General features: G+C 44.8%; 2 protein-coding genes across 6 annotated transcripts in view; one reads left to right on the top strand and one right to left on the bottom strand.

Moving 5' to 3' along the window:
• Positions 1–7,740, top strand: part of SGSM3 (small G protein signaling modulator 3) — a 40,955-nt gene extending 33,215 nt beyond the window's left edge. For both annotated transcript variants that reach the window (XM_060245414.1, XM_060245413.1), the window contains exons 13-23: positions 1,663–1,790; positions 1,960–2,115; positions 2,800–2,854; positions 3,094–3,143; positions 3,858–4,010; positions 4,231–4,301; positions 4,638–4,686; positions 5,007–5,092; positions 5,243–5,365; positions 6,385–6,445; positions 6,700–7,740. In XM_060245414.1, the coding sequence (XP_060101397.1) occupies positions 1,663–1,790; positions 1,960–2,115; positions 2,800–2,854; positions 3,094–3,143; positions 3,858–4,010; positions 4,231–4,301; positions 4,638–4,686; positions 5,007–5,092; positions 5,243–5,365; positions 6,385–6,445; positions 6,700–6,783 (1,016 nt within the window). In that variant the 3' untranslated portion in view covers positions 6,784–7,740. The remainder of the gene's footprint in view (positions 1–1,662; positions 1,791–1,959; positions 2,116–2,799; positions 2,855–3,093; positions 3,144–3,857; positions 4,011–4,230; positions 4,302–4,637; positions 4,687–5,006; positions 5,093–5,242; positions 5,366–6,384; positions 6,446–6,699) is intronic.
• A 379-nt stretch (positions 7,741–8,119) lies between these two features.
• The window catches only part of MRTFA (myocardin related transcription factor A), a 171,815-nt gene continuing 152,452 nt past the window's right edge, over positions 8,120–27,482 (bottom strand). For 2 of the 4 annotated variants that reach the window (XM_060245412.1, XM_060245409.1), the window contains 10 exons: positions 24,852–25,027; positions 23,827–23,985; positions 22,783–23,036; positions 20,644–20,815; positions 19,056–20,159; positions 18,207–18,302; positions 14,516–14,680; positions 13,019–13,195; positions 12,666–12,726; positions 8,120–11,337 (listed from right to left, as the gene is read on the bottom strand). In XM_060245412.1, the coding sequence (XP_060101395.1) occupies positions 10,826–11,337; positions 12,666–12,726; positions 13,019–13,195; positions 14,516–14,680; positions 18,207–18,302; positions 19,056–20,159; positions 20,644–20,815; positions 22,783–23,036; positions 23,827–23,985; positions 24,852–25,027 (2,876 nt within the window). In that variant the 3' untranslated portion in view covers positions 8,120–10,825. The remainder of the gene's footprint in view (positions 11,338–12,665; positions 12,727–13,018; positions 13,196–14,515; positions 14,681–18,206; positions 18,303–19,055; positions 20,160–20,643; positions 20,816–22,782; positions 23,037–23,826; positions 23,986–24,851; positions 25,028–27,482) is intronic. The other 2 variants (XM_060245410.1, XM_060245411.1) reach the window with 2 other exon arrangements.

Below are 27,482 nucleotides of genomic sequence, written 5' to 3'. Positions count from 1 at the left end.
AAGAGGAATGAAGAAACTGCCTTCCTTGCTGATGGACCCACTTGTCTGTTCTTCAACTCAAGGCTATTCCACAGCCACCATAATGTCATATGTTTTTAAGCCTCTAGAACCCTTACTGATTTTCCATAATACATTTTGCAATATATACACCCCCTTATTTGACTCAACTTTTGGCACATTTTTCTCTCTTGTGGTGTCTTGGAGAAGGTGGAGAAGATTTCTGTCCTTTTAGGCAAAAATAATGTGCCTTGAAGAATGCTGTATTCGCCCTCTTCAGTCCTTCTCATTGCATAGTGTCAGGGCAGGCATTCATGTGGAAAGAGACTGAATAAAGAAGGTCTGTTGTAACTAAGTGTAGTGCAGCAGGAAGGGGCAAGAACTGAGAAAGGGATGGAAAAGGAAACAGCAAAACCATGAATCATTATTTTATTTATTCAGTTATTTAAAAACATTTATTATCCAGGTGCCTTGTAGAATTCAGGGCAGCTCATTATATACCTCTTTGCTGCCCCATGTTTAGAAAAGTCTGTAGAGCTGGGTTTTGGTACAGAAAAGAGCAACAGAAACGCTTATTCCAAGTTCTGTTCAATCTGGCTTCCAGCTTGGTTGCCCTGTTGGACAACTTGTGCTATAAGAGTTTGTCTCAGTCTATTCTTGTTGATTTCAGTACCAGCTACTGCAGTATTTTCTGAATTACGTCACTGGGAGAGGACAGGAGGCAGCTTTGCAGTTATTCCTGTCCTTCCTGGAGTGAGTTCCAGAAGGTAATGCTGGGGAACTACTGTTGCACCCCATGACTTCTGACTCACAGGATGCCATAAAAGGCCATTTTTGTCCCCCATGTTGTTCCAACAGTTATATTAAATTGCAAGGGATAAGGGTCAGTCTAATGCCATCAGTATGCTGATACATTCAGCTCTGTCTTACCTTTCCAGTGATTTCAAGGGTGGCTCTAGAGGTTTGGAGCCAGTATCTAGAGCCAGTGACTGAGTGAGGGTGAATAAAATGAAAATTAATTCAAGCAGGCAAATACTATCTGGTATTCAGGAATCATACAGCCTGCATTAGATGGGACTGAGTTTCTACCTAAAACTTGGCTTTGTCACTTGGGTGCAGGGCTGGCCTAGACTGTCTGGCACCCCACCCCCCTCCCTGCACTGATAACATCACCAAGTCGCATGGGGTGCCCAGTTTGGGGCCCCCGGCAATTGCTTAATTTGCCTAGTGGCAGGGCCAGCCCTGCTTGGGTGTTTTCTTAAGTTAATTTTTTTTGTTTTTTTAACCTCAGGAAAGCTATTACTAAGGGAGAGGTGGACGACTGCTGTTTCACCCTGTCTTGGAATATTAGAACTTGGGGTCATATAGATAAAATTCATTTGTGATGGGCTTGGAGGAGAGAGAAGCGAGTCCTTTTTTTGAACCACACAATTTTGGAACTTGCACCACAAGATGGTGATGGCTACCAGCTTAGATAAGTTGTCTTTTTAAAAAGGATTAGATTAATGAAAGGTAAATCTAGTCAACCACTACTGGTACCCCCATGTACAGATGAAGTATTCTTTTTAGTGCTGGATGCTAGGAACAAGCTAAGGGAAGGCTATCACCTTTGCACCCTGCTTGAGATATTTCCTTCTCTGTACATTATTTCTCCTTTATTTCTAGGGGAAGATGATGTGGAGGCACTGAAGGCTAAGAACATTAAACAAACAGAGCTGGTAGCAGACTTACGTGAGGCCATCATGCAAGTGGCACGGCATTTCCAGTGTGTGGATCCCAAGAGTTTCAGCATAGTAAGTGAGACAAAAAGGTCTCCCTGGGCAGAAGATTATGACATGGCCTGTGCTTATTTTGCTGTGCACTGTGTGCAGGTTGTATAATGTTAAATTGAGAACCTGTTTCCTGGGGTAGAGAAAGAATTCTTTCATTTAACATGGCTAACTCTTGTCCTTCTCCAATCAGGATCTAACTCCAGATTATACCATGGAGAGCCACCAACGAGATCATGAAAGTTACGTGGCATGTTCCCAGAACCGGCGGCGACGTGCCAAGGCACTGCTGGATTTTGAGCGCCATGATGATGATGAATTGGGCTTCCGCAAGAATGATATCATCACGGTATGAGTTTTGGGGTGGGAGCATCATGCAGGAACATTTGGAATTATACAGCTACAAGACAATGAGTGATTTTTTTTTTAACTACAGCATAAACATGTTAGACAAACATATCAGTGCTAAGAACCTGGGGGCCCCACCCCTTTCTAATGTGCATGCATGTGTATAAAATTTTAAATAAATGTTAAATACGTTGAGTACATAGAATTTACATTTAATTTTCTGAGATACAAGATAGCAGAGGATGAAAGATCCAGTGAAGGAACTGAAATCAGAATAGTTATGGTAGAATAGACTGCAAAGAAAGACGTTTATGAGAAGATATATGTATATAGTATGGATGATTGTGGGGAACTGTAAGCTTTTGAAACGTGGTGTCAGAGGAGAACTTGTAAAGCAAGTTGAATGAAAAGAAAGCTAAATGCAGAAATTGGCTAAGAGGTGGGGGCAGGGAGGAACAGCCCTAATTTCAGCCCTCATAATTGTAGTCATCTTCAGAACCAGTGGCACATCCTCCATAACAGACAGGGGTGCCCACACATCATTCCAATTAGGCTCCATGTATATCAGCAAACAAGATGAAAAACAGTCAGGTGTCACTTTGGAGCCAGCTTTTTCTTTATTTGCTCCTGTGTTTCACTGTTTGATCTGTGGCCAAGTAATTGTTTTACCTTTTAAATCCTACAGATAATTTCCCAGAAGGATGAGCACTGCTGGGTGGGAGAGCTGAATGGCCTGAGGGGTGAGTGTAAACACTTCTAGTCCAACAGTGGAATGGTGAATGACGGCCCCACATGCCATGTTGCATTTCCCAAAAGTATTTGGGGTCTGTTCTTGTGCACAGGCTACCCTTGTGAGCCCATACCCTACACATTACTTGCTGTTTTTATTCAGAGGCTGCTGCCAAAATTTTTCTATGGATTGGTTTTTAGTAATAAGCAGGTGCTTATTGTGGTCTTCCCCCTTCCTATTCTCTTTTAGGCTGGTTTCCTGCGAAGTTTGTGGAGGTCCTAGATGAACGGAGCAAAGAGGTAAACTTTCTTCCTGGCTACTGACAATCCCCTCTTTGTGCGCTAATATTGTGTGTGCCAGAATCTGATTATACCACCACCCTTTACTGCTTTTCATACACATGGGTTGGTTCTTCTGTGACAGACTTGCTGGTGGGGCTGATGCCATGCAACAGAGACTGCATAAATGTATAAAAGGTGAATAAATTGAGGAATCCTGTGCAAGTAGCCCAAGGACAATCCATGAGTCCTCCTGAAAATGAAACCCTTCCATATAGCCTCACTCTGAGGAAGCTCAGCATATTCTTCATTTTAATGGTTCTGGGAAGTAGGAGAAGCAGAGGACATAGAAGTAAGCGACAAATCCAAGCTTGCACCAGATGTCTGGAGAAAAAGGTTTAGGTTTATTGGATTTATCTCCCGTCCTGCCTTCCAAAGCAGACTATGGAAGAATTTAATAGATTTATGAGAAATGGATTTGACATTGTCCACTTGCTGAGTGTGTGGGAATGAAGGAAAAAGTTTTGAAAAAGCTCCATCCATATACGCACTAGACAGGTGACCAGTGGATCATGATGATGATGCCAACTATGGGCGTGGTCATGAAGCAAAGATATAGGCATGTGGAACAACATCTGCAGATTGCATGGCCAAATTCTGTTCATCTTGTTTCCATTCTGGAGATTGGGTCCTCTCTGGAGTATTAACAATAGTCTGCAATCATTTCCCCCCCAGTATTCCATAGCTGGAGATGACTCTGTCACTGAAGGTGTGACAGACTTGGTTCGGGGGACACTCTGCCCAGCCGTGAAGGCCATATTTGAACATGGCCTGAAGAGGCCATCTCTGCTGGGGGGGCCCTGCCACCCCTGGCTTTTCATTGAAGAGGTAAGAAAAGTACTTGCTGTCCGGCGAATACATGAATAAAAGTTCTGCCTTTGCAGTCCCAGGCACATAGAATCCAAGAAAGGATGGTGATGCAAAGAGGCATTTGATTTCTCAGAAATATACTATACAGGGGGAAATACCTTCCTGAGGTCAGTTACTAGGAAGAGCCATGGAAATACCAGTAACTCGTAGATCAGACTGTGCATGTCTTCTTCTCTAGGCTGCTGGGCGTGAAGTAGAACGAGACTTTGACTCTGTGTATTCCCGTCTTGTGCTCTGTAAAACATACAGGTAAAGGTTTTCTCCTTAATCAAACAAGTCAGCTGTTTTTGGTTTATCAACTACTGCTCTATTGTGAAGCTCTCCTTCTTGTCTTTCACGTTTTCTTGTGGGTGGGGAGGATAGGCAGTGACAGCTGTAGTGATTCGTAATTGGAGGAGGCTGAGGCTGTCCTGCTTGGAGCTGCTGTGTCCTCAAAGGATTTCAAGAGAAGTGGCCATCTCTGGTGAAATGTCCATTGGCTACTGAGAATGTGCTTAGTGGAGAATTACCATAATAAAGTATGATATTGGGCAGGGAAAGATGCCATTCATGATATATGCTAGATCTGTTGCATTACTGTTTTAGGCTGGATGAAGATGGAAAAGTTCTAACTCCAGAAGAGCTGCTTTATCGAGTGAGTATTTAGGTTCTTGGATAACATAAGGTAGTACAAGTTCTATAGAAGGCTTTCTGAGGAGAAAGTAGAGTTCAGTCTGTCCTTTCACTACAGAATTGACAGTGCCAGCTGTTTCCAGCAGATGACACTGTAGAGAAATGCAAGCCCTGTCCTTTTCAGCACTGCTTCTAGAGACCAAGTGCTATGTGTGAAATATGGTGGTTATGTCATTGTTGTAAGTTTGCACCATTGTTCCTGCTTGCAGTAAGATACATGACCCAGGTTGACTGTGCGGCTACGAAATTCAAATCCAAATAATTCCGCTTTCCCTCTGGCAGGCCGTGCAATCAGTGAATATGTCACATGATGCAGCACATGCTCAAATGGATGTGAAGCTTCGCTCTCTCATCTGCATTGGACTCAAGTAAGGTTCCATTCTTTAGAGGCTACTTTGTTGGCACAGAGTAGGAAATGGAAGTGGGGAAGAGGCATCAGCCATGCACCATCAGAAGGTTGTTGCTTCGCACACTTTGCAGTGGTGTGTGCTGGTAACTGCTGGTGGTTTTTTTTGCAGTGAGCAGGTGCTGCACCTATGGCTGGAGGTGTTGTGCTCTAGCCTGCAGACAGTGGAGAAATGGTTTCATCCCTGGTCATTCCTGCGCAGCCCTGGCTGGGTACAGATCAAATGTGAGCTCAGGTGGGTTTGAGCCTTTCCTTTTCCCTTGCTCTGCACTCTCAAGCTCAAGACTTCTGGAATATGCCTGTAGTAGTACAAATGTTTCAAAACCTATACCAGTTTTTAGCTTCCTGACAGAGGCGATTTCTACAAACGTGGAGGGATAATGTAGAGATTGTTATTCACAGTTCCTGGCATCACAAGAGGTTAACTATAAGGGACAGGCAAACCTGAGATTCAGAGGCTGGAAAGCGGAGCATAAAGGAAGCTAGTGTAGTTGACTTGTGCAGGGCCTGATCAGGGAAAAAACGGATTACCTTCTGATTATGTTCTGGTACTATGAAATTGGGGGTTCTGAAACCATCTCTTTTCCCTGCCTTGGCAGCAATTTCTCTGTCTCTTCCATACATGGAGTTGTATCAGCTGTCATTCCAGTGCCTCATTCCATCTCTCATCTGAAAGCTTGTGAGAAGTCCCCGCCCCACCAGTTTGCCCTATTAGTGCATTTTGTATAATTTACTAATTTCAGAAAAGGGATGCTTCCTTAACACCTGCAGGCCAGGAGGTGTTCACTTTGATTAGGTAAATAGGAGGATTCTTACAGCTGGATAGAGAATAGGGGGAGGTGTTGCATATACTCACAGTATTCTTGAGGCACTGTACAGTTGTATTTTGGTGGTCTGTGGCATTTAGCACACTCAGACTTCAAGCAAAGGAGGTGCTGGGAATTTAAAAAAAATCTTGCTGCAGAGAACAGCTTGCAAATATATAGACAGGTGCTCAAGGTAATACAGAATGCCTTGTCCCTTTCTCTGTGGTTCGTTTAACAGGCAGAAACTCCCTCTCAGTCCTCCCTGCTATTAAGTTGAAAAAAGTAGTTTGTATACAAAGTGCAGTATTTCCAGCGTAATAACAGAATAAAGTAAATATACCTGGATATGTCAGGCCCATTAATTTTGGTATTTTGGTTGAACTGCTTTGACTGCCGGTGTATGCATAATCTTCATTTAAACCCTAACTGGCAGTGAATTCCATTGCAGAGTCCTCAGTAAGTTTGCATTCAGCCTCTCACAGGACTGGGAACTCCCTATCAAGAGAGAGGTAAGCAAGCAATCCTAAAACAATGTAGGTCTGAACCACTTCCCTTGCCAGCTAGCAAACAGCACTTCCACCAGTACTGTTTATAGTGACCCTAATTTAGTGCTAGGATATTCCCTTCTCTTGTTATAGGTGTTTTACGCTGGGGGTGGGGGGTGGGGATGGCACCTGCACCAAAGAGCATACACTTCAGCATCAATTACTAAAAGTGTTCATTAACTTTTCTTGCATACTTTCTCTTTACTTCCTTTCTCTAGGAGAAGGAAAAGAAACCATTGAAGGAAGGTGTTCAAGACATGCTTGTGAAGCACCACCTGTTTAGCTGGGACATAGATGGGTGACTAATTGATTCAGTTTAGATGGCTTCAAATACCCAGCATATCCTCCTCAACCAGATTGTTGCCCCTTCATGCACTGTATAACCTTACCCGTCTCCACTAAGGGGAAGGATCTCTTGTTATGAGCTAACACATTGAAGGTGATGGGGATTGTGTCCACTGTTTCCTTGGTTTTATTCATCTGATTGTGCAGAGCTTCTCAAAAGCAGTCATGAGTTTCACTTGAGCCCAGTATATGAGGGGAGCAAGCCCCTCTTCCTTTGCAGGAGATCTGAAAAGTGTTGTGTGGAACAGGTGGGGAGGAGAAGACTGAATAGCTATGAAGTTTGTTGTAACCAGGGGAGTATGCACAAGGTTGCTCAGAATAGTGGCTAAGTTTCTCTGTTTGAGAGGCAAGTGTGATACTGGAGACTCCTCTTGCACATGCTGTGTGATACACCCTCTCAGTCTTGACAAGGGGAGACAGGAACCTGATGTCAGACTGTTTTTCAGACACTGCAGTGCATGAAGGGATATGGTTCTGCCACTAAGTGCCTAAAATGACTGGGTGAGAAATCCCTTGGCTCTTGTAAAGGAAAGCAGGTGGTTACAGTAGTGGCAGCAACCATAACACTTAATCCATCCTTTAACTTTGGGTCATAGCTGGGTAGAATCTGATGTCATTTTGGCTTAGAGCAGGTTTTTTTTAAGTAACCAAAAAGATGTAAATTATATCCAGAAATCTCTGTATATTTTGACATTTTAGTTCAGGATGTCAAGGCAAGACTGAGCTGGCTCAGGGAAGATAACGGCACCCTCTAGCAACTCTGTGGACAGCAGCAGAGGCTGCACATCACGGGGAGGGCGGGGGGGCAGCACCAAGAGTGCGTGTGATAATGGAAGCACTTGGTGGAGGAGCACAATCAACTCATGAAATGAAAGGATGTGTTAGTTTGGTTTACAAATAAATTGCACATCTTGTGACTGTGTGTTCGCAGTGGGAAAGGAAATGGGACTGATGTTTTGTATAATCCTTACTGTTCTTGCCAGCGTTAACACTTTTGTGAAAATAAGAACCAGTATTCTGTTAATTGCATACACTTTAGGGACTGCACATGTTGTAGTTGTTTAGGTACTGAATTCTTAAGGGTGGTAGTTGCCATCAGACAGTAGCAATTCATGATGTACAGTAGCATCCCTCTGACCAATGAGGTTTTCTCTTGAAAAGGGAACATTCAGCAGTGGAGGACAGCTTTTTCCTCATATACTACCATGTTCGTTACACAGGTTCAAGGCAGGATTTTCACTAAAGCATAGTTATCTGTAGTGCTGCAACCAGAGATCAGATATACAAACATACTAGGACACAATTTTTTTTAATAAAATTGATTTTTTTCAAATATCTGTAACTGAAAAAATAATTTGATTTGTCCACTCTTTTCCCAGTAACTGCTCCTTCCATGCCCTTTTCCAGTTGCGTGTTTATTCTAGGTCCAATACTGCAGCACTGCCGAAGCCTGCTTGCCTGTGCTGATAACCCATTCATTGATGCATAGTGGAGGAAAGTGTGCGTGCTAAATCAAATACAAGGAGTGGTTATCAGCAGAAGAGCAAGTACATTCAAACTACAGGCAGATCCTTAGGATGGTGATTTAGCTGGGGGCATAATAGGAGAATTTTTTTTTTTTAAAGCTCAGAGCCACCAATTTCGTATATTAAAAAAAACTGCTAGCATCTTAAGTTTCCTGTTCTGTGAAAGCTGAGCAATATTCCAAACAAGCCCTGCTACTCTTTGAAGCTAAATTTAACATGTTGCAATTAAACTTTGCCTTATTTCTATAATTCATTTTAGACTAGAGAAAAACACGCTTACCTTCTCAAAGCCAGGTTGCTGTTGAGAGAGCACCATTCTGCACAAATACCACCTGCTGCCACCACCAAAGAGACCTTTACTTGGCCCAGGAGTATTTAAGAAGTGTAAATACATTTACTACTTAGTGGGAACAAAGATGTTCTATTTATATGGGAAGGCTTGCCTTGCAAGGTTGTCTATACCACGAATAGTCACATAAGCCTAACCAATTTCCCAACTAGCCACAGACTGAGTGACATGATAAACAATAAGAGGGCATTAAGAGAATACAAAGATTAATACAGGGCCTTCAGCCACTGTTCTGAGCCGATACCTAAACAGGGATTTTTACTGGAAGAAATACACTTTACATGCAGTTGGCCTCTACTAACTGCAACCTCATTTCCAAGCCCCTACATTATATTAGAGAAACAAGATATAGTCTCTACAGCATGAGCGAAATATAGAAGGGCTTTCTGGACTCCTGTGAAACTAGGAGTCCAACTCTGTTATGCCACAGAGAGGGACATCAGTGCCTGAAAATGCATTACCAATGTATTTTTAATGAGAGGGGATTGACTAAATAAGTAATATGATTTCCTTTGAGTGACATGTGCAATAAGGCGAAAAACGGTAGTTCAAGGACAGAATCCTCCTTCCCACCAAACCACAGGCTAGAAATATTGGCTCCTAAAAGAGTTTTATCACCTAGAAGGAGCTCAAGGAAAGTTACACTTTCTAATTAGGTGAGTTATGGTCATTTGCTTTCCAAAACAAGCAGTTTTACAGGGCTATATACAGATATTTTACCAGCTAGAAATGAAATCAGATACCAAGAGGCAAGACTGTGGTTCAGAACCATTCACAGCAGCAAAGACTATGGCTACAAGACATTTCCTTTCCTCTGAGCAATGACAGATGTCAGTCATGCAGCTCAAAGCAAGCACTAGCTCCTTGGCAAGCAGAGTCAAAAGGGCCCCTGCCTCTGATAGGAAGTTGGCATTCATGCTCTGACCAAGGTTCTATTTTAGGATGTGTGTGTTTTTAGTGCTTCTGAGAGCAGCTGTGAGCTGACTTCTTCCAAGAAGAAATACATCCACAACAGCCTCTACACAGAGCATACAGACTTCCCCGACACAAGCCTCTAGAACAGCAGCAGCACCACTTTCATACACAAAAATCCTTGGGGGGGGTACTTAAATCAATGAACAGCAAAAGCAACAGGAACTGCAAAGTGTAGGCAAGCTGCTACAGATTGTTTATGCTGACACAGGTCAAACCACAAAAAAGGTCAAAACATTCATGAACTCCAGCTGCAAGTTCTAGCTGACTAGGCTTCACAAATGGAGCTACCAAGAAAAGGGAGTAGAGCGATTGCTGCAGGATGTGAATGACATTTCCTCAATGCAGCTGGCTTGGTCTGATTCACAGAGGAAAGCCCACTCACTGCCTGGGACATGAGAGAATTTATGCCAGCTGGATAACAGCTCATCTTGGCAGGCTGCTCTTAGTTGGGCCATGCCAGGGGAATGACTGCACGCAGGACTCACTCTGCAAGCTGAGGGACAATGGCCGTTACCTGGGCTCTGGCACAGAACTTGGGCAAAAAAAGCACCTATACTATAGCATTAGTAGGAAAAGGCTCTTTGAATCACATGCCCAATCATATAACTAAGGGCAGTAGACTCCTCAGTCCTGTATGCTTCCCTTTCCTCTCCCAGAAGCACATGCCATCTTCTAAACCTAAGGAAACCTTCCTTATAAAATAATCAAATTAACATTTGCCATATTTTTAAAAAATTCTTCCTAACTAGGCAAACTCAAGCCCAGAAAGGAACACTGGCTTCTCAAGTTTCTTCCAATCTGTTATGGGTGCCTTGCCTTGAACTAAGTTCCCACCCTGGCCACATCACTTAATGTAAAGAAGAAGTAGCACATCGTGCTTAATACCTTCAACAACCTGGGGTGGCCACACTAGGGAGCACTGGAGGGAAGGGGCCATGTCTCGCCTCACCACAGGCCTTGAAAATGGCAGTAGCTTGCCAGAGGTTGAACCATCAGAAGACATTACTGGATGATTTCCCCTGGTTGTCTAACTTCACAAAAGCAGGTTGACATTTGGGGATCTTAAGATTGACTGACACTTTCACTTAAGCTCCCACCCATATACTACACCCACCCGGACTGCTCCCTTCAGTCTGCATGCTTAGAGAGCTATAAGCAAGAATCCCAGTGCAGCTGCAGATCATGTCCCTCGAGGAAGTCTGTGGAAAAGAGGCTAGGAGTTGCAGTACTGAGGGGGGTGAGGCTCATCACTGGCCCTCCAGGCAGCTCCAACCAATCCATGCTGTCCAAATTAGCCTCAGCCAAGTCTAAACTTGGTCCCCCAGTGGGCTCAGGGGCAAAGTGCAATTCTGATGTGTCCATAGGTGAAGATGGATGGTCCAGGATAGCTGAACTGCTTAGCATGTCACTGTAGAGGTCAATGAGAGACAGAGGCTCAGGTCCATCAGGGCCAGCTGTCAGCAAGGGGAGACCAGTGCTGCTCTCCAAGAAGTCTTCCAGCCTGCCTGCTGGGGAAGGGTTAACAGAACTAGAGTGGCCCAGAGATATCTGCAGGGGGAGTTCTGAGGAATGGTGGCTGTTGGACGGAGAAGGGCATCCTGGAGAAACAGTGGTGTCTTTCCTTGATGGTGAAGACTGCTGCTTAAATTGAGCGGAAATCTCTGTGAGAGGGAAAAAATCCACTTGAGTCCAGCAATACAGGTAATGTTACCCCCATGCTGCAAAGCCCAATCAGCCACCACTGGCCATCTTCACGGCAGTATAAATAGTGCATTTATACTAGAATCATGCTTTGACGACTGACTGATGATTTTACTTAGAGCAGAGGTGTCGAACTCATTTCTTATGAGAGTCAAATCTGACATAAATGGGACTTTGTGAGGCTGGGCTATGCAGGTCATAAAACATAATGCCAGGCAGTGAAGATATAATTTTTATAAAGGATACAGACAAACACAAGGATATTTTTTTTACTCAAAATACAACCATGCTTAAAACTCTTGCAATATTTTGTTTAAAAGAGGAAGGTAGAGGAATAGCTGGATTTGGCAATACAATTTTAAAAATAAAACCTCAAGAAAAAGCACAAGGATCACAGCAGAAACTAAAAATATAAAATGCTCTGAACCTATGAAATGAAATGGCTGGGCACTGCAAGCTTCCCCCCCCTCCCATGGGTCTACTCAGATTGGCAATGGCTCTCCGGTGTAATATCCCCTTTACCGATGGGTTCCCAGGAAGGATGGAAGGTTGAGTCAACCTCAAGCCGGCTACCTGGAAGCTGGGTTTTCAGGTAGCCAGCTCGAGGTTGACTCAGCCTTCCATCCTTCCGAGGTCAGTAAAATGAGTACCCAGCTTGCTGGGGGGAAAGTGTAGACGACTGGGGAAGGCAATGGCAAACCACCCCGTAAAAAGTCTGCTGTGAAAACCTTGTGAAAGCAATGTCACCCCAGAGTCGGAAACGACTGGTGCTTGCACAGGGGACCTTTCCTTTCCTTCCCAGGTTAGAATACTCAGTCAGCATCAGTTGTCAGGTTCATTCAGCAGAGACAAGCTGGCTCAAGGTATCAACAGTTTGCAAGGACACCACTCCAGCAAGCAACACCTTCAACTGGCCATACAAATACTGGAAAGTGAAACTACTTAAGCTTCACTCAATTAAAATACATTGCAGCAGAGACAAAGTTGCAAGGAAAATGCGGAATGGATTTTTCATTAAGGTCTCCGAGCCCAGAAAATCTAGGCACAGAGACCTTAATGGAAAATCCATTCTGCATTTTCTTTGCAGCTTTGCAAGCCCAGAAGAGTTTCCTGCTGAAGCAGACAAGACAAGGTTTTATTGCTGTTCACTGCCGAGCCTTGTGTGCACAGGGGAGGTCAGCCTAAAAGCTCAATTTCTGAACAAACAAACAAATGTATGCAAACCACAGAGACCATCAGAGAAAGTAAGGCCAAAAGGTACCTGATATAAAACTTGTTCCTCTCTTACCTCCATGTTCAATTAAAATGTCAAACAAGTCATCCATCTGCTGACTTGAACAGCCATTCTCCTGAGAAAGAAGGGAAGACGCTTGTTTAGACATCACACTCGAGGGGCACACTGCAACTTCCAGCTCCTAACTATCACAAATCTGTCAGCCAAAACACTCAATCGCCCACTGCAGCTCATCAAGAATGGCACTGATATCCAACCCCCAATGGTATCCTGGGTTGACACCCACAATCTGTGGCAGCTCAGCAAGACAACTCCAACCTTCAGGCAGTCCAGCATGTGCTCTGCCCACAGAAGAGCAGCTCTGCCTGCCCTTTCCTGACTTGCTGAGGGACAGCAGCCATTCTCACCTCAGCTGGCTTTGGTTGTTGCTTCACAGCCTCTTCGTAACCTGGTGGTTCTTTCATCAACACAGAGGATGCAGGGAGAGGCAGTGGTGGACCAGCAGCAAAGAAAGATGAGTTCTGCTGTTCAAGTTCCATGTGGGATGGAGATGGAGGAGATGGAGAGCCTGGCTGTGAGAGAAGCTGCGGAGGGACAAGAGAGGCCATGAAAAGCCAAGAACTGTCTTCTCAAATGGGTCATTTCTGTGAATTGTTGAGATGCAAAACTCTCCCTATTCAGCTAATGATCAGTATAGCTACTGACGTAACAGCTCCTGTTTCCCTCTTCAGGGGCTCTACTGCCATTTACACCACCCACCACATTCATAATACTGAAGAGTATACAACATATGGCCTGTAGGCCACACACAACCCAACAAGTACTGTTCTGACCCATAAAATTCTGCACTTCATTTGGCCCACAGCTGTAGATTGTTGCATGGCAGAGTCCATAAGCTGTATGTGGTCTACTGGCCCTTTTCTATGGAAAATTCATCTAGCTTCTCATAGACATATGGGAGGGGGGGAAACTCATGGCTCTGGTATTCTCACCACATCCTAACATCATTATTTTTGTCTTCTTTACAACAACTAGGACTGCAAAATTCAGAACTGCTCAAAAGGTACTGTGATAACATCTGCATAGTGGGATGCTAAGAAAGAGCAGATGAGTGGGAGCAGAAGTGAAAGAAGCCCTTTCAGAGGTGGAACAAGTTCATTTCTCAAGGCTGGCCACTCTAAGCAAACGAGTCTCTAAAATGCTCAAGAGGTGCTGCTGGTTTCCCAAGCCCCCCCCCCCCCCCCCCCCAAAAAAAAAAATCTTGACTGGAATAGATCTGCTAACAAATATTCATCCATAGAAACTGTCAGGGAGAATGGAAAAATTTCAAAACACCCCTGAACCTGGTTATTGCACACAGTTTGCCACCTACTCAAATCCTCTGCTTTCCTCTTAAAAATGAGGTTCTTCCCAAGGAAAATCCTGGACAACCAAGGATCAAATAGGCACCATGATGACATTGTGCAGGCAATCAAATGTGGTTGTGTGATGGCATCAGGAGGGCTAGTTAAAGGTGAAGTGGTGTTTTCTGCCTTTGCCCTGAATGGATGTACATTTTTATCCCATTTATCCCATTTCACAACAAGTAAGTACCAAAACAAAGTAACACAGTGTATTCAGAGTGGGAAGAATCCCTCCAACTTCAGCTAAGCCTTGTTGGATGTGAAAGCTTGCAAGCGGATTGCACTTGAGTTCTAGACTGGCAACTCTATACAGATCCTTCTAATCTCTTTGCCCTGACCTATCAATAAGGACTATGTCAGAGGCACCCTCATTTCAGTATGGCAAAGGGACACAAATCCCAATAGATGAGCCTGTAACATCTGTTTGGGTTCTCTCTCCCCTCACCATCCCCTGTGCAAAAGATAAGTCATCTGCCCCCCGTCAGGCTTGCTGACATGTACCTTTTTGGGCACACTGGGCTGGCCAGCTCTGCCGGGAACGTTGGCTTTCAGGGATCCTTTGTGGAAGCCATTTAGGTAGAAGGGCTGCGAGTTGGGAGGTGTTGAAAAAGACAAGACTGTTTGAGGAAACTGCCTAGTGACTGTTGGCAGACTTGGCTTTTGGCCCTATGGAGAGATGCAAAGTTAAGGAGAAGAGAAATACCAGACTTACTAATTAAAGGGGGAAGGGAAGGATCCAATACGGCAACCAAGGTGTCTTGTGATGCCGTATGTCAACAGGAATCCACAGCATTCAGGCAGAGCTGGGCATTCTCTTTGCCAACATGGATTCTGTGCTGAAGAAACACTCTGGGTGCAAACCACAAACATAACTATCCTGCTTCTACCCTATGCTGGGTTGCACTGTTTGGGGTTTCATATCATTCAGAATAGACTTGGGAGGGTAAAGCATATGCAGAAGGAAAACAGAAGCAGCAGAGCCATAAGGAGGGATGTAAGCTCTGCCCCCACAAGCCCTTCTAAAGGTTTTTGCACACGTCCACACATTCGTTTTCAAACCTTATTCCAACAACTAGATAAGACAGTTGGGGTTTATTTTAGAAAAGATACTGCATGTACAGAATACAAAGAGCATAGCCACAAAGGCCTACAGAACTATTAATTTCAAAGAAACATTTAATTTCTTCTAAAATTTACTCTACAAATTGTTTGCCATGACCACAAAATAAAGAAGGAAACATGACAGATACTGGAGCAGTGATAAGGCAATTCAGCTTTTACTGAAAAGCATGTTTTGAGTGCAAAAGACTCAAAAAGCAATTTGGGGCATTTATTTTCCCCATCACACTGGAAACGCTCAATCTGCATTCCAATTCCAAAGTAAGAGACGTCAAAGACTGCAGCAACTATCAGACCATCACATCAATTTCTCATGCAAGTAAAGTGACGCTCAACCTTTACAACAAAGACTGTTACCATATATGGCTGGTAACGCCAGATGTCCAAGCTGGATTCAGAAAAGGAAGAGGCACTAGAGATCATACTACAAATTTACATTGGTTACTGCAGCATACAAGAGAATTGCAGATGACAATCAGCTTTTATTTCAAAAGTTTTTTATTGTGTGGATCATGAAAAGCTATGGTTTTAAAAGACAAGGGTGTGCCAGAACACCAGACGGTTTTTATGTGTCACCTATTCTTTGGACAAGAGGCTACTGTTAGGACAGAATATGGAGTAAGAGATTGAACATATGCACATATGAAGCTGCCTTATACTGAATCAGACTGTCGGTCCATCAAAGTCAGTATTGTCTACTCAGACTGGCAGGGGCTCTCCAGAGCCTCAAGCTGAGGCTTTTCATGCCTATTGCCTGAACCCTTTTTTTTTTAGTTAGAGATGCCGGGGATTGAACCTGGGACCTTCTGCCTACCAAGCAGATGATCTACCACTGAGGCGCTGTCCCTCCCCTAGTTTCCTATTGGCAAAGGTGTCAGATAAGGATGTACTTTATCCCCCTCTTTTCAATCTATATGCAGAACATACCATAAGGAAAACTCAGATTTAGATGAAGGTGCAGTGAAAATTGGTGGAAGGAATGTTAACAATTTGAGATATGCAGATAACACCACAATATTGGCAGAAAACAATGAAGGCTTGAAATGACTACTGATGAAAGTTAAAGTAGAAAATGCCAAAGCAAGATTAAAGCTGAACATCAGGAAGAGAAAACTGCTGAGGAATTACACAACTTTAAGGCTGACAATGATGAAATTGAAATTGTTGAAGATTTTCTATTCCCTGGCTCCATCAACAAAAGGGAGAAATCTGAAGGAGACTGAGACAAGGAAGGGCAGCCAAAAAGGAGCTAGAAAAGATTCTTAAGTGCAAGGATGTGTCGCTGGTGATCAAAAACATCTATCCTATATATAGTATTCCCCCATTACTATGTATGGGTATGAAAGCTGGACAATGAAGTAAGCTGACAGGGAAATCTGAAATTTGGGGCTGGAGAAGAGTTTTATAAATATGGACCGCCAGGCCTCAGATTCAGCAGGAGTTCACAGGAGCACAGCTCCTGAACCTTTCTGAGAGTTCCACCTCCTCCTTCCCACCTTGTCCATTGAATAGCAGGTGCAGCTGCATAACAATCCCTGGATGAGCTCCACCACTTATTTTTCTACAAAATGACCCCTGTGGACTGCCAAAATGGCAAATTGGTAGGTACTGGATTGAATCAAGCCTGACCTCTCCCTAGAAGCCAAAATGACTAACTTTAGGCTATTGTACTTTGGTCATGTTATGAGAAGACAAGAATCACTGGAAAAGACAATAATGCTAGGGAAAGCAGAAGGCAGTAGGAAAAGAGGAAGACCCACTGTAAGATAGATTGGTTCAATAAAGAAAGCCACGGTCCTCAGTCTGCAAGACCTGAGCAAGGCTGTTAAGGATAGGATGTCTGCTTTGGTGGTCATTAATTCATACGGTCTCCGTAAGGCAGCAGTGACTTGACAGCACTACACACACACACTCTTTCCTATTACAGTCTCCACAATGAGCACATGCAAATACATGTTCAATAATCATATAACAATAATGCTTATCTAAATGACACAAGTGCCACCCAATAGAGCAAAAGCCAGTATTCAACATTCATTCACAGCATGATCAAGAAAGAGAATCCAAGACAGGGCTGTAGCAAAGCAGACTTGATGGCTAAGAAGGAACAGGTGTCATTTCCACCCCACTGGCAACCCCAAACACACCCCTTTACTTTCCTCAACGTATGTCAACAGCTGCTGTGTGTTCCTATAGAGAGAAGTAAAGCACTGCTGCCCCAGGAGGCAGCATTTTCAGTGGGGCCATCTGCTATCCCAACCTTCATTTACATGGGTATGGGGGGTGGTATCCTTCCTTTCCCTTCAGAAGGAATGAGAGGCAGATCAAAGTCCCCACACACAACAGCAGGAATCAGATTAAAGTAGGGGAAAGTAATTCAGGTCCTGAACTGGAAGAGGGGAAAAAGCTCTTTTGGGTAAAAGCTGTATTCAAATTGAAGAAACTTGATAGGAACTGGCTGTGAAAAAACAAATACTACCCCACAATTAATCTTCTACCATCAATAAAGTGATAAAGTGTTTTCTACTGCTATAAAAAGGCTACTCATAATATCCCTTACTGTTTGAATGTCCTACATGAAAACCTTCACAAAATTTGCATCAAACTCCACAGAAACCTGCACTAAAGAAAGCCACTAGCATAAACTATGCACAAACTCCTTTCCCATCCAGGACATGAGCACAGCTGCATCAGAAGTCCCGTCTCAGTGAGGTTTAACACATTCCCATTTCAGTTCATCTCTTTTATTCCCCATGTGCCTCTGGCAAGTTCACAGTAAAGAAGAGAAGCTAAGACTCAACACAGCTGACCTACCAAAAGCTTTACAGCTCATTCTGCTACTACATCCTAACCACCACACTGAGGAATAGGTAATGTCAGTGAAAAGACAGTGTTTTTAACCCTTGAACAAAAGAGACATAACTGCTGTTTCCAGTGAATCATCCACTCTGCTGCAGCCAGCTCAGTAGGGAAAATGACATCTGCCTTACAAGTCCCATATTCAGCAGACAATTTGTACACCTCAACCTCCCCTTTCCACCCACCCCACAATGGAAACAGAATAGGCAGTTACCTTCTTGACAGGTTCACTTTGTGCCTGTTGCACAGAAGGTTGAGAGCTGCTTAAAGGTTGCTGGATAGATGCTTTCGGAGAAGGCGATGAGACTCTCTGAGAGTGAAAGAGATGCAAACGTTTTAGAGCCCCCCCTCTAACCATTCCTGAGAGCCAGAAGCTGCACGCATAGTCAGTGATGCACACTGAATTCAACAGAAGTATCTGTCTAGGCTCAAATTAAATGTTACTTCTTTAAGACACACAGGTGCTCCAGGGAACTGCCTTTTAAAGAGAGGCAGGGGCCTGATTCTGCTGGGGCCATGGCATTGTCAGTGGAGGAGCTCCTGCCTCCTCCACCCTGTGACACTTTCCCAAATTCAAATGGCCCCCAGGAGAGCATTTTGGAGCTGCATGTACACTATTCACATTTGCAGGGAACTTAGATCTAGCTCATGGAAACTCATAATGTCCAGTCCTGAGCCTTAGACACATCCCTCTGTTAATGTCAGTGCGCATCCCAGTATGTGCCCGCACCTTCTGGCTCTATGGTATAAGAGCCATGCAGAGGGATGAACTGCAGAGACAGATGATGCAGCACCTAGATTGGGTAGGAAAACAGTGGTGTGGGGATTGTAAGGACACTGAGTACAAACCCAGCTGGGTTTCCACACGTGGAAAAGGACAAAGCAAATGAGATGATCTCCTATGTCTTGAAGGATGCCCAAATTATATACCATTTTAATACACACTGGTTTTAACTTGCTAGGGAGAATGAGCAGCTAGGAGTTTGCTTATTATTAAAGAGCCACTCTCTGGGTAAAAAACCAAAATGCCCCAGGTGCAAAGTGCTATGACATATACGCCTACCTTCTGTGGCAAAGAACCATTCCCCGCCTTCTCCTGATGTGAGAGGCCCTGCCTCTCAGCATTCTGATTGGTCACTGTGAGCACTATGTGAGTGCCAGTGGAATCTGTGATGAGGGTAGGGGGAGGCACTCCTTTGATGAGGTCACTGAAGCTTCCACTTTGCTGGCCAAGGAAAAAATGGGAGGCTTGACATGATGACTCAATTGCAGCTTCTGGGACCTCCTGCTTCACCATCACTGCTTTCTTTGGCACAGAGCTTGAATCCGAGGTGTCCATTTGGCTAGTGGTCTGAATGGGTTTTACTTGGTCAGTTGGGCAGCTGGGCTGCCCCATAGATTGGCAACTCACAAAACCTTTTTCATTCTTGACAGGGGTGCCAAAGGCTGATGGCTCAGGGGCTGGAGCTGCACCTTCCTCCCCAACCACCATGGCCGGCAGAGGCTGCTGAGACCGTTTCTCTCGTTCCAGCTGCAGCTTCAGCATCTCTACTAGCTGCTGCTTCTGTTTCAGCATGCGTGTGAGCTCCTCAATCTGTTTATCCTTCTCTTGCAGCATCTGGTCTTTGTCCTGGGCCTCCGTGTCTTTGCTGTGGTTAACACAGGGCTCTACCCGTGACACTGAATTTGAACTGCAGCTGGTGGCTTTGGAGCTCTCTTCCTTCACCAGAAATTGCACCGGGGAAGCTTGTAGGGTGAGCTGAGTCAGAGGAGAGGTCACCATCTCCCCAAAGGCATCCCCGCTGGTTGAGTTCTCATCCCCGGCACTCATCAGCGAGCGCTCAGAGGGGGTCGGAGACACAGGAGGAGTGGAGCCTGTGCTGCCAAACTTCATCATGCCATTGCCGGCCACTGTGGCCACCACCACTTCTGCTGAAGTGAGGCCTGCACTCACCAGTGCCGGCCCCGTGCCCAGCCTAGCAGCCGGGAAGGCTACCACCACTTCCGCAGCTTTGGGGAGGATCGCTGTGTTGGGCTTTGGAGTGGTGGGTGCGTGGGCAGCTGTACCATTCTGCTCCTGATAGGTCTTGAGCCGCTCAATGAGATCAGTCTTGTTACCTGACACCGGAAGCGCCCTCAGCTTCAACTCTTGCTTCAGCTCTGCCACCTAAGAGAGGGAGAATTAAATCAAAAGCTGCAGTTGCTTCAATACAAACTCAATCAGGAGGATAATGCCTTCTGGTTTTTGACATCTTCAAAGCAGTGACGGATCAATCATCTGGTGCCAATTAACACCAACTCCACCCTCAAAGCATTTATTTATTTAGGTATTCCGATCCCAATTTTCTCCTCAAAGGGGATTACAACACTGTTGCCCTGTCCTCCATTTTATCCTCTCAACATCCAAGGCAAGTCAGGCTGAGAGTCCGTGACTGGTCCGGGGAAGTTTCCACAAGTGAGGGACTTGCCCCGCTCTCCCAGACTCTAGTCCGATATAACCACCACACCATACTTATTCAACCAGCTGTTATCACAACAGCAGCAAAGAGCTCAATACCTGCAGTTCTACTAGCAGCAAAAAAACACATATTTTAAAAACCTTATATCCCATCCATTCTACATAAGCGATGTTCAGAGCGGTGAGAGCTCACCTTCATGTCATCCAGATTAGTAGGGAGAGTTCCTGGCTTGCCTGCGGGAGCACTGCTGTTTTGACGCGTCAACCCGTTAGAACTGGAAGAAACAGAAGAGGTGCTGCTGACAGCTGCAGAGAGACTACGCATGGGTGGGGCACTACTGCCACTCTGCTGCTCTCCAGGAGGCCTGAGGGCGAAGGAAAGGCTGGCTGAGTATTCCATGGCAGAGCTGATCCTACTGCCCATTCCCCACCCACCAATGGGAAGCCAACACCTCTTGCAGACCTCTTCCATGATGCCAGATTGCAAGATACAGCAAGCACAAATGTTCCTGGCTTAGTGACTGCTAGGAGTGTGCAATTTATTTATTTTTTTAATCGGTATTTTTCAGTCATGTCTATTGGACACCCCCCCCCCCAAAAAAAAACCTGGCATTTCTGAAAAGCCCAGTATCCCAATGCCAGTATGGGTATTGGAACCTAGGATTTTTCAAGAATCCTGAATTTTTTTGGCTCCAATAGACCTAAGAAGAAAAATATCATATATATTTTTTAAACCAGCCCAATCAAGGGGCTGGCTTGGCTTCTCCTGCAGCATGGTTTAAACTGCCCTTCAGCAGGTGCTGGTTCCAGGATCTGCATGTTGCGAGGAGGTCTCCCCACCACTTGCAGTTCTCGCTGGGATGGCTTCTCCTGGGGCCCAGTTTAAACCAGGCTGTACAAGAAGCCATCCCCAAGCTGAGCCAGCAGGAACAGTCTGCTCCCACCACCCCACCCCACCCAGCATAGCTGATCCTTGGGCTGTCTTCTGCCATCTCTAAAGCGACTGCAGCAGAAGCCTGACAAACGGAAGAGAGCTGGGAGTAATCTGCTCCTCCCTCTCCACTGTTTTCAAAACTACTGGTAATACCCAAATATATCCGGGATTTTCTCAGGACCTCCCTGCCCAGTTTTCTCAAGAGAACACAGATATATTTGGGGAATTGAAATATACCCAAAAAATACTGATGGTATTTTTCAGGCATATCTTCTGCACAGGTAGATCTGAATGCATACTCTTAGGCCGTTTTCCCACTTACCTTACCCCGGAGCGATGTCCCTCTTCACCGCGCTGCGTCTGCGCGGATTTCGCACAAACTGCTGCGCAGCACCAGGAAGAGCCGCGTAGTCCCGGGGCTTTTGCGTTGCAAATGTAAACTGCTTTTTGGCGGTTTACATTTGCGACGCAAAAGCCCCGGGACTACGCGGCTCTTCCTGGTTCTGCGCAGCAGTTTGTGCGAAATCCGCACAGACGCAGCGCGGTGAAGAGGGACGTCGCTCCGGGGTAAGGTAAGTGGGAAAACGGCCAAAGTGACTGCTAGGAAAATTCATTTTGGCAGCTACAGTGTGTGCTGCCTGTTTAGTGGTTATGGACTCCATTTCTTACTGCAATACACTCAAAAGATCAGGGATTTTGCTCAATCATCCATAGTTTGCTCAATGTGAAAGAAGTTGTATGGAAAGATGTATGCTATCAAATAAGCAGCAATTGGGTTGGATTCTGCCTAGAACTTCCATGGCCAAGGGGGGCAGTTTGCACTGATTCCCTCCAAGCCATTCCTGAGAATCCCCTGGAAGTCCCCATCCCCCAAGACCAACACTGGCAACTGACAAATTTGCTTGCTCTCCTTGTGCCCACAAAAATACTAGCCAGGACTGAAGTTACTACCTGTTACTGGGCACAGCCAATTAAATACCCTGCAGCTTTTATTAAAAACTGATGGAGGGGGTGGGAGGGGAAGGACACAAAGTAATACTGCCAGACTCTTTCAGAATGCTTACATAAATATTGCCCCCCCCCCCTCCGACAGCATACTGATAATTTTGCCTTACACTTCACTGCTTCTTCTGTAACTCTGCCACATTCATGCAATAAGATAACTTTTCAAGTGGCAAGTTATGCACCTCTCTAGATCTGGAATGTGACTGACTACAATACTGAATAGTTTTCAGGATGAGAGGATAATAGTGGGTGACGTGGCATGACCTATTCCCCGTCTCTCATTTTGCAGCAAGCCCCCATTTTCTGCTGAAGATGAAAAGAACAGGTAGGTAACTGTGGCTCTGACTCCCACAAAATGGAGAAGAACAAACAGCAAGACGTGGGAACCCGTACTTTGGTGGGGCTGGTAAGATGGTCTGATAGTTGTAGTGCTGTTGCTGCTGCTGATTCAGAATCTGGAGCTGCAGAAAGAGCTGCTGTTGCTGCAAGATTTTGGCATAAGATGAATCCATGGGAGGGGCTCCTTTGTCCTGCTTTTGGTCTGGTGGAATATACTGATGGTATTTCAGTTTCTTGACTTTCGGCTTCGGCTCCTTGGATTTCTTGCTGCGCTGGGATTTCTCACAGGAAGACTTGGACTGGCTTTGCTATGTTGAAGTCAGAAAACAGAGGGATCAGGCAAATGTCAGAGATTATGACAGCAAGAATAAAGACTACAAAGGCAGAGACAGCAATGATTGGCCCATTCATCATGTTGGTTACATACACCAAGTCCCCTTAAGAGATCTTTAGGTACAACATACACACAGAGATTCTCACGTAGCTTTTCACTAAAATATACCAGACTCTTCCATTTTAAAAAATGCCAATGACATAACTATATAAAAATGCATTACATGTTAATGGTTTGTCCTGAAACACCATTCACTGACCTTTTTTCGGACAAAATATAAAATTCTTAGCAATTCTCTAATAGACATTTTTTGTCTCATAAGTAGGACATGAAGTATTTATGATTCTGCTGATAGATTACTAGGTTCAGAAGAGACTACAAGAGCTCCTGTGTCAGAGAAGGCACTGATATATATTGTCCAACACATACTGAAGAGGAAGAATTTTGTTTCTGATCCCACCAAGCAGTTGCATTTTATTAAGACTGGTGCCAGTGGAGAGCAAAGAAGTTCATAGGCTTAATTTCTGTTTTAATTTGGTACTTGAAATAAATCAAATGAAATACATAAATACTTTGTAAATGAAGACCTCTGTATCATTAAGAAGTGCTTTTCTTAAGCATTTAAGAAAATGCTTAAAAGGAGACTGCAAAGGGGGTTAGCCAAGACCTGTCTACTCAGCATCTCTGGCTCAACCGATAACTGAGTGGATTTGATTACTATTCCCAGTTTTTAACCCACATGTTAACCTCTGCATGAAATCTACCTTAATAAGGGTTGGAAGTGGTTTGGCAGCAGGAGTGGCAACTCCATTGGTGAGATTAGGCGGCACCGGAGGTGGCAGCGGTGGCAGGGGAGTTGGTGGGTGCTCAGGCAGGAAAGGATTGTCACAGGGATCTGCACTGGCTTTTAATTGAGATGCAACCTGCAACAATAAACCAGAGTACACACATCCACATTAACAGGGCACCACAAGGCAGAATTATTCTATGAAGACACAGCATAGAGATTATGGCTGCATTCAGACCAAAGAGAGCAAAACGAACAAAATGCCTTATTGGTGACAAAAACAAGCCAGAAGGTAACTAGCCTTGCATCCCCACCCCCTCCCCTCTGCCCCTCAATGCTGCACTCAGACTGAAGATATCCTTCAATCAGAACTAACAGCAGTTTACTGTGAGGTCCAAACTGACCGCTTTAACAAGTAACTATTTTGTTTTTTGCTTACAAACCACGACTAAATAATAGTTTACAAGGGTTCACAGACAAGAAACAAATTATGCAAAAAAGGAAAGAAAACCATAATTTGCTTGGATGTAACAACACATCTGATTAGTTCTACACCAGCCAATCTTCAGTCTGAAGCCTGAGGACTTCCTGGTTTGTTCTTCTCACAAACAAACCAGTTTGTTCATGGTGCAGTAAGTGATGCAGGCCCTAGTTATTGGGGGTTGGGGGTGTTTACATTTCATTTCTCAGATTCACACCTAGAAATAAATTTCTCTGAGCAAATACAATTCCCAGTATCAAAGACCAAGGCCCCGAGCCCAATCCTTTCCCCAGCTGAGTTATCACCAAGCATTCCTTTCCATCTGCTATCCTTCACAAATTAACCATTAGTACCATTTTAAGATTCAGGCATCAGAAGATTTTTGTTTGTTTGTTTGGTGAATATATTGCTGTCATCAATCATTTGCTTGGCGTTTTTTCTCCAGGGTTCAGGGCACTGGTGTTGCTTGAGAACACTTGAGACTGAGGAGCACAACAGGAGCCAACACTGCACATTCTTACCTGAGCAGGTGATACCACTGTGGGGGTGAGAAGCGACTCGCCAACTCGAGCTTCCATTGGGGATGGCACAGACCCCTGGGATTCATGGCTGGCCGGCTGTTCTGGGGACAGGGCATCGCTGCTGTCCTCATCGAAGGAGGAATTATCTGCTACTTTTGGGTAGTTTACTTGCCCCACTGAAAACAATAAAAGCCGAATTCATTCACAATACAACAGATGAGAAAGAGTCAATTGTAACTAGTACAAGATATGTCTGGACCATGCGAAAGAAACTTAGGAATGAAAAGGAAGCAAATGATAGGCATCTCCTTTACAATCGATATTATCAATTGGCAAGATATTGTTAAGCTGGGTAACAGAAATGTTCTTTTTGTGCCTTTGCACAACAAACGGAACAATCTTTTCATTACATCCAAGCTTAAGGCTGACTCTGAGATGCCCAGGTCATGAAGAACAAACACACATGCAAGCCTGGAAATCTCACAGCAGTTTTTGAGGAAGGTGTCACAATGGATTATTGTTCTCCATGTCAACTATGTTGTGTCATTATTTCCTTAGTATCCAAAGAACTTTACAGCCTTCCATGAGGAAAGAGAAGCTGCTTCAAAACAACTAGCATTCTTCTGACAGCTGCTCTGAACCTTCTCCCCTCTTGAAATCACAACAGAGAGTGCTATGTGATATTGCCTATGCATGTTGTGAGGCCTGGAGTGCTATTAGTACTTGTAGAATTTACACAGGATCTCCATTCCTAACAAAAAAATCCCTGTATTTCCTCCTAATCCTTCCTGTGAACTAGGGTAGGCTCCCAAACAAGATTTTTTTAATGGGTGGACCATCAACAGAAAAACTGCCCACAGTTGTAAAAGGAACATTAGAGAAACCAAGGCCTCTTACTTTCTGAAGGATAATACAGAAACCTGCACACACCAGTCTATAAGAGAGACATCAGATATGCATATCATGCAAAACCTTAGCCTTACTTCCTGCCCTAGAGAGGGCACTCATGCCCCATACCTGTCCAAATATGTTTTTCAAGGATCCATGATTTTGCTTTCATTTTTTCCCTTCCTGCTCATTTTGCTTGCTTCTTTCCCTGATTGGCCCAGAATCTCTCTTTAATGGCTGTTAGCAAGTAAACAGATTTTCAGGTCAGACAGCAAAATGCACAAGACAAGGAAGAGAAAAACAGGTTGCTTACCTGTAACTGATGATCTTCGAGTGGTCATCTGTGCAGTCACACACATGGGTCTTGCCGCAGGCAACGGATCCATACCTCGGAGCTCCAATAGCTCGCCTATAGCGTCTTTTGGCGCGCTTTCCTCCCGCCCTGGGGAGCAGGCAGCGACTGCGCATGCCTGGAGCGGGGGGAGAGCGCCCATTCCACTCAGTTTCTTCCAGCCGCCAATGGCACTAACAGTATACAAGGTTAAGCAACGATTACAAGAGGCCAGCAGCGGGGAAGGCTGGGTGGGCGTGTGTGACTGCAGAGATGACCACTCGAAGATCATCAGTTACAGGTAAGCAACCTGTTTATCTTCTTCGTGGTCTCTGTGCAGTCCCACACATGGGTGACTAGCCAGCTGAATGCCCTGGAGGAGGGTGCTGGTGAAGGAAAGAGATAGTCACTGAATAAATAAACCACAATATAAACCACAATATACAGTATAAGGATGTAAGCGGATGCACTCACCCCTGGCTTCAGTGGAAGATGGACCTGAGGACCGCTTGGCCGAAGGAGGCGTCTCGTCTCGCACGAACGTCTAGGGCATAATGGGAGACGAACGTGGATGGAGAGGACCAAGATGCAGCAGCACAGATGTCCTCTAGGGAGACGCCCTGTAGAAAGGCCGAAGAAGTCGAAACTGCCCTTGTAGAGTGGGCCTTCAGGCCTTCGGGTAAAGGCTGTTTCGATAATTCATAGCACAACCTGATGGCACTAACTACCCATTTAGATAGTCTCTGGGTAGAGATTTTGTGTCCCTTGTGAGGTTTACCGTAGGCCACAAACAGATTAGGGTCCTTACGGAAAGGTTGTGTACGATCAAGGTAGAAAGATAAAGCCCTTCTAACATCCAGATAATGTAGGGCCCGTTGTCCTGGGTCGGTTGGGTTGGAAAAAAACGTTGGCAGAGAAGTTGAAGTCGATAAGTGGAACTTGGAAACAACCTTGGGAAGGAATGCGGGGTCCGGCCGCAGAACAACCTTGTCCTTGTGAAAAATAGTGAAGGGAGAATCGTGGCGGAAGGCGCATAAGTCGCTTGCCCGTTTGCCCGAGGTAAGGGCGACTAGCAACACTGTCTTCCAGGAAAGAAGGTTGAGGTCTATGGTAGCCATAGGTTCAAAGGGGGCTTTCATCAAGCAGGAAAAAACTAGGGATAAACTCCAAGTCGGAACGAAGGGTTTAACTGGTGGATAGAGGTGCAACATGCCCTTAAGAAAGGACCTAGATAAGGCATGGGAAAAAACCGTTTTGCCGTCCACAGGGTTATGGAACGCCGAAATTGCAGATAGGTGAACTTTTAAGGATGAATAGCAGAGTCCTGATTTCTGTAGAGAAAGTAGATAATCGAGGATCAGGTTAAGAGGTGCTGATTCTGGTTGCAGATGATTGGTTGTTGCAAATGAGCA

This window comes from Heteronotia binoei, chromosome 8, assembly GCF_032191835.1.
Source record: "Heteronotia binoei isolate CCM8104 ecotype False Entrance Well chromosome 8, APGP_CSIRO_Hbin_v1, whole genome shotgun sequence".
NCBI lineage: Eukaryota > Metazoa > Chordata > Lepidosauria > Squamata > Gekkonidae > Heteronotia > Heteronotia binoei.
Note: the sequence above shows the minus strand (reverse complement) of the source record. Positions and strands in the feature narration are given on the sequence as shown.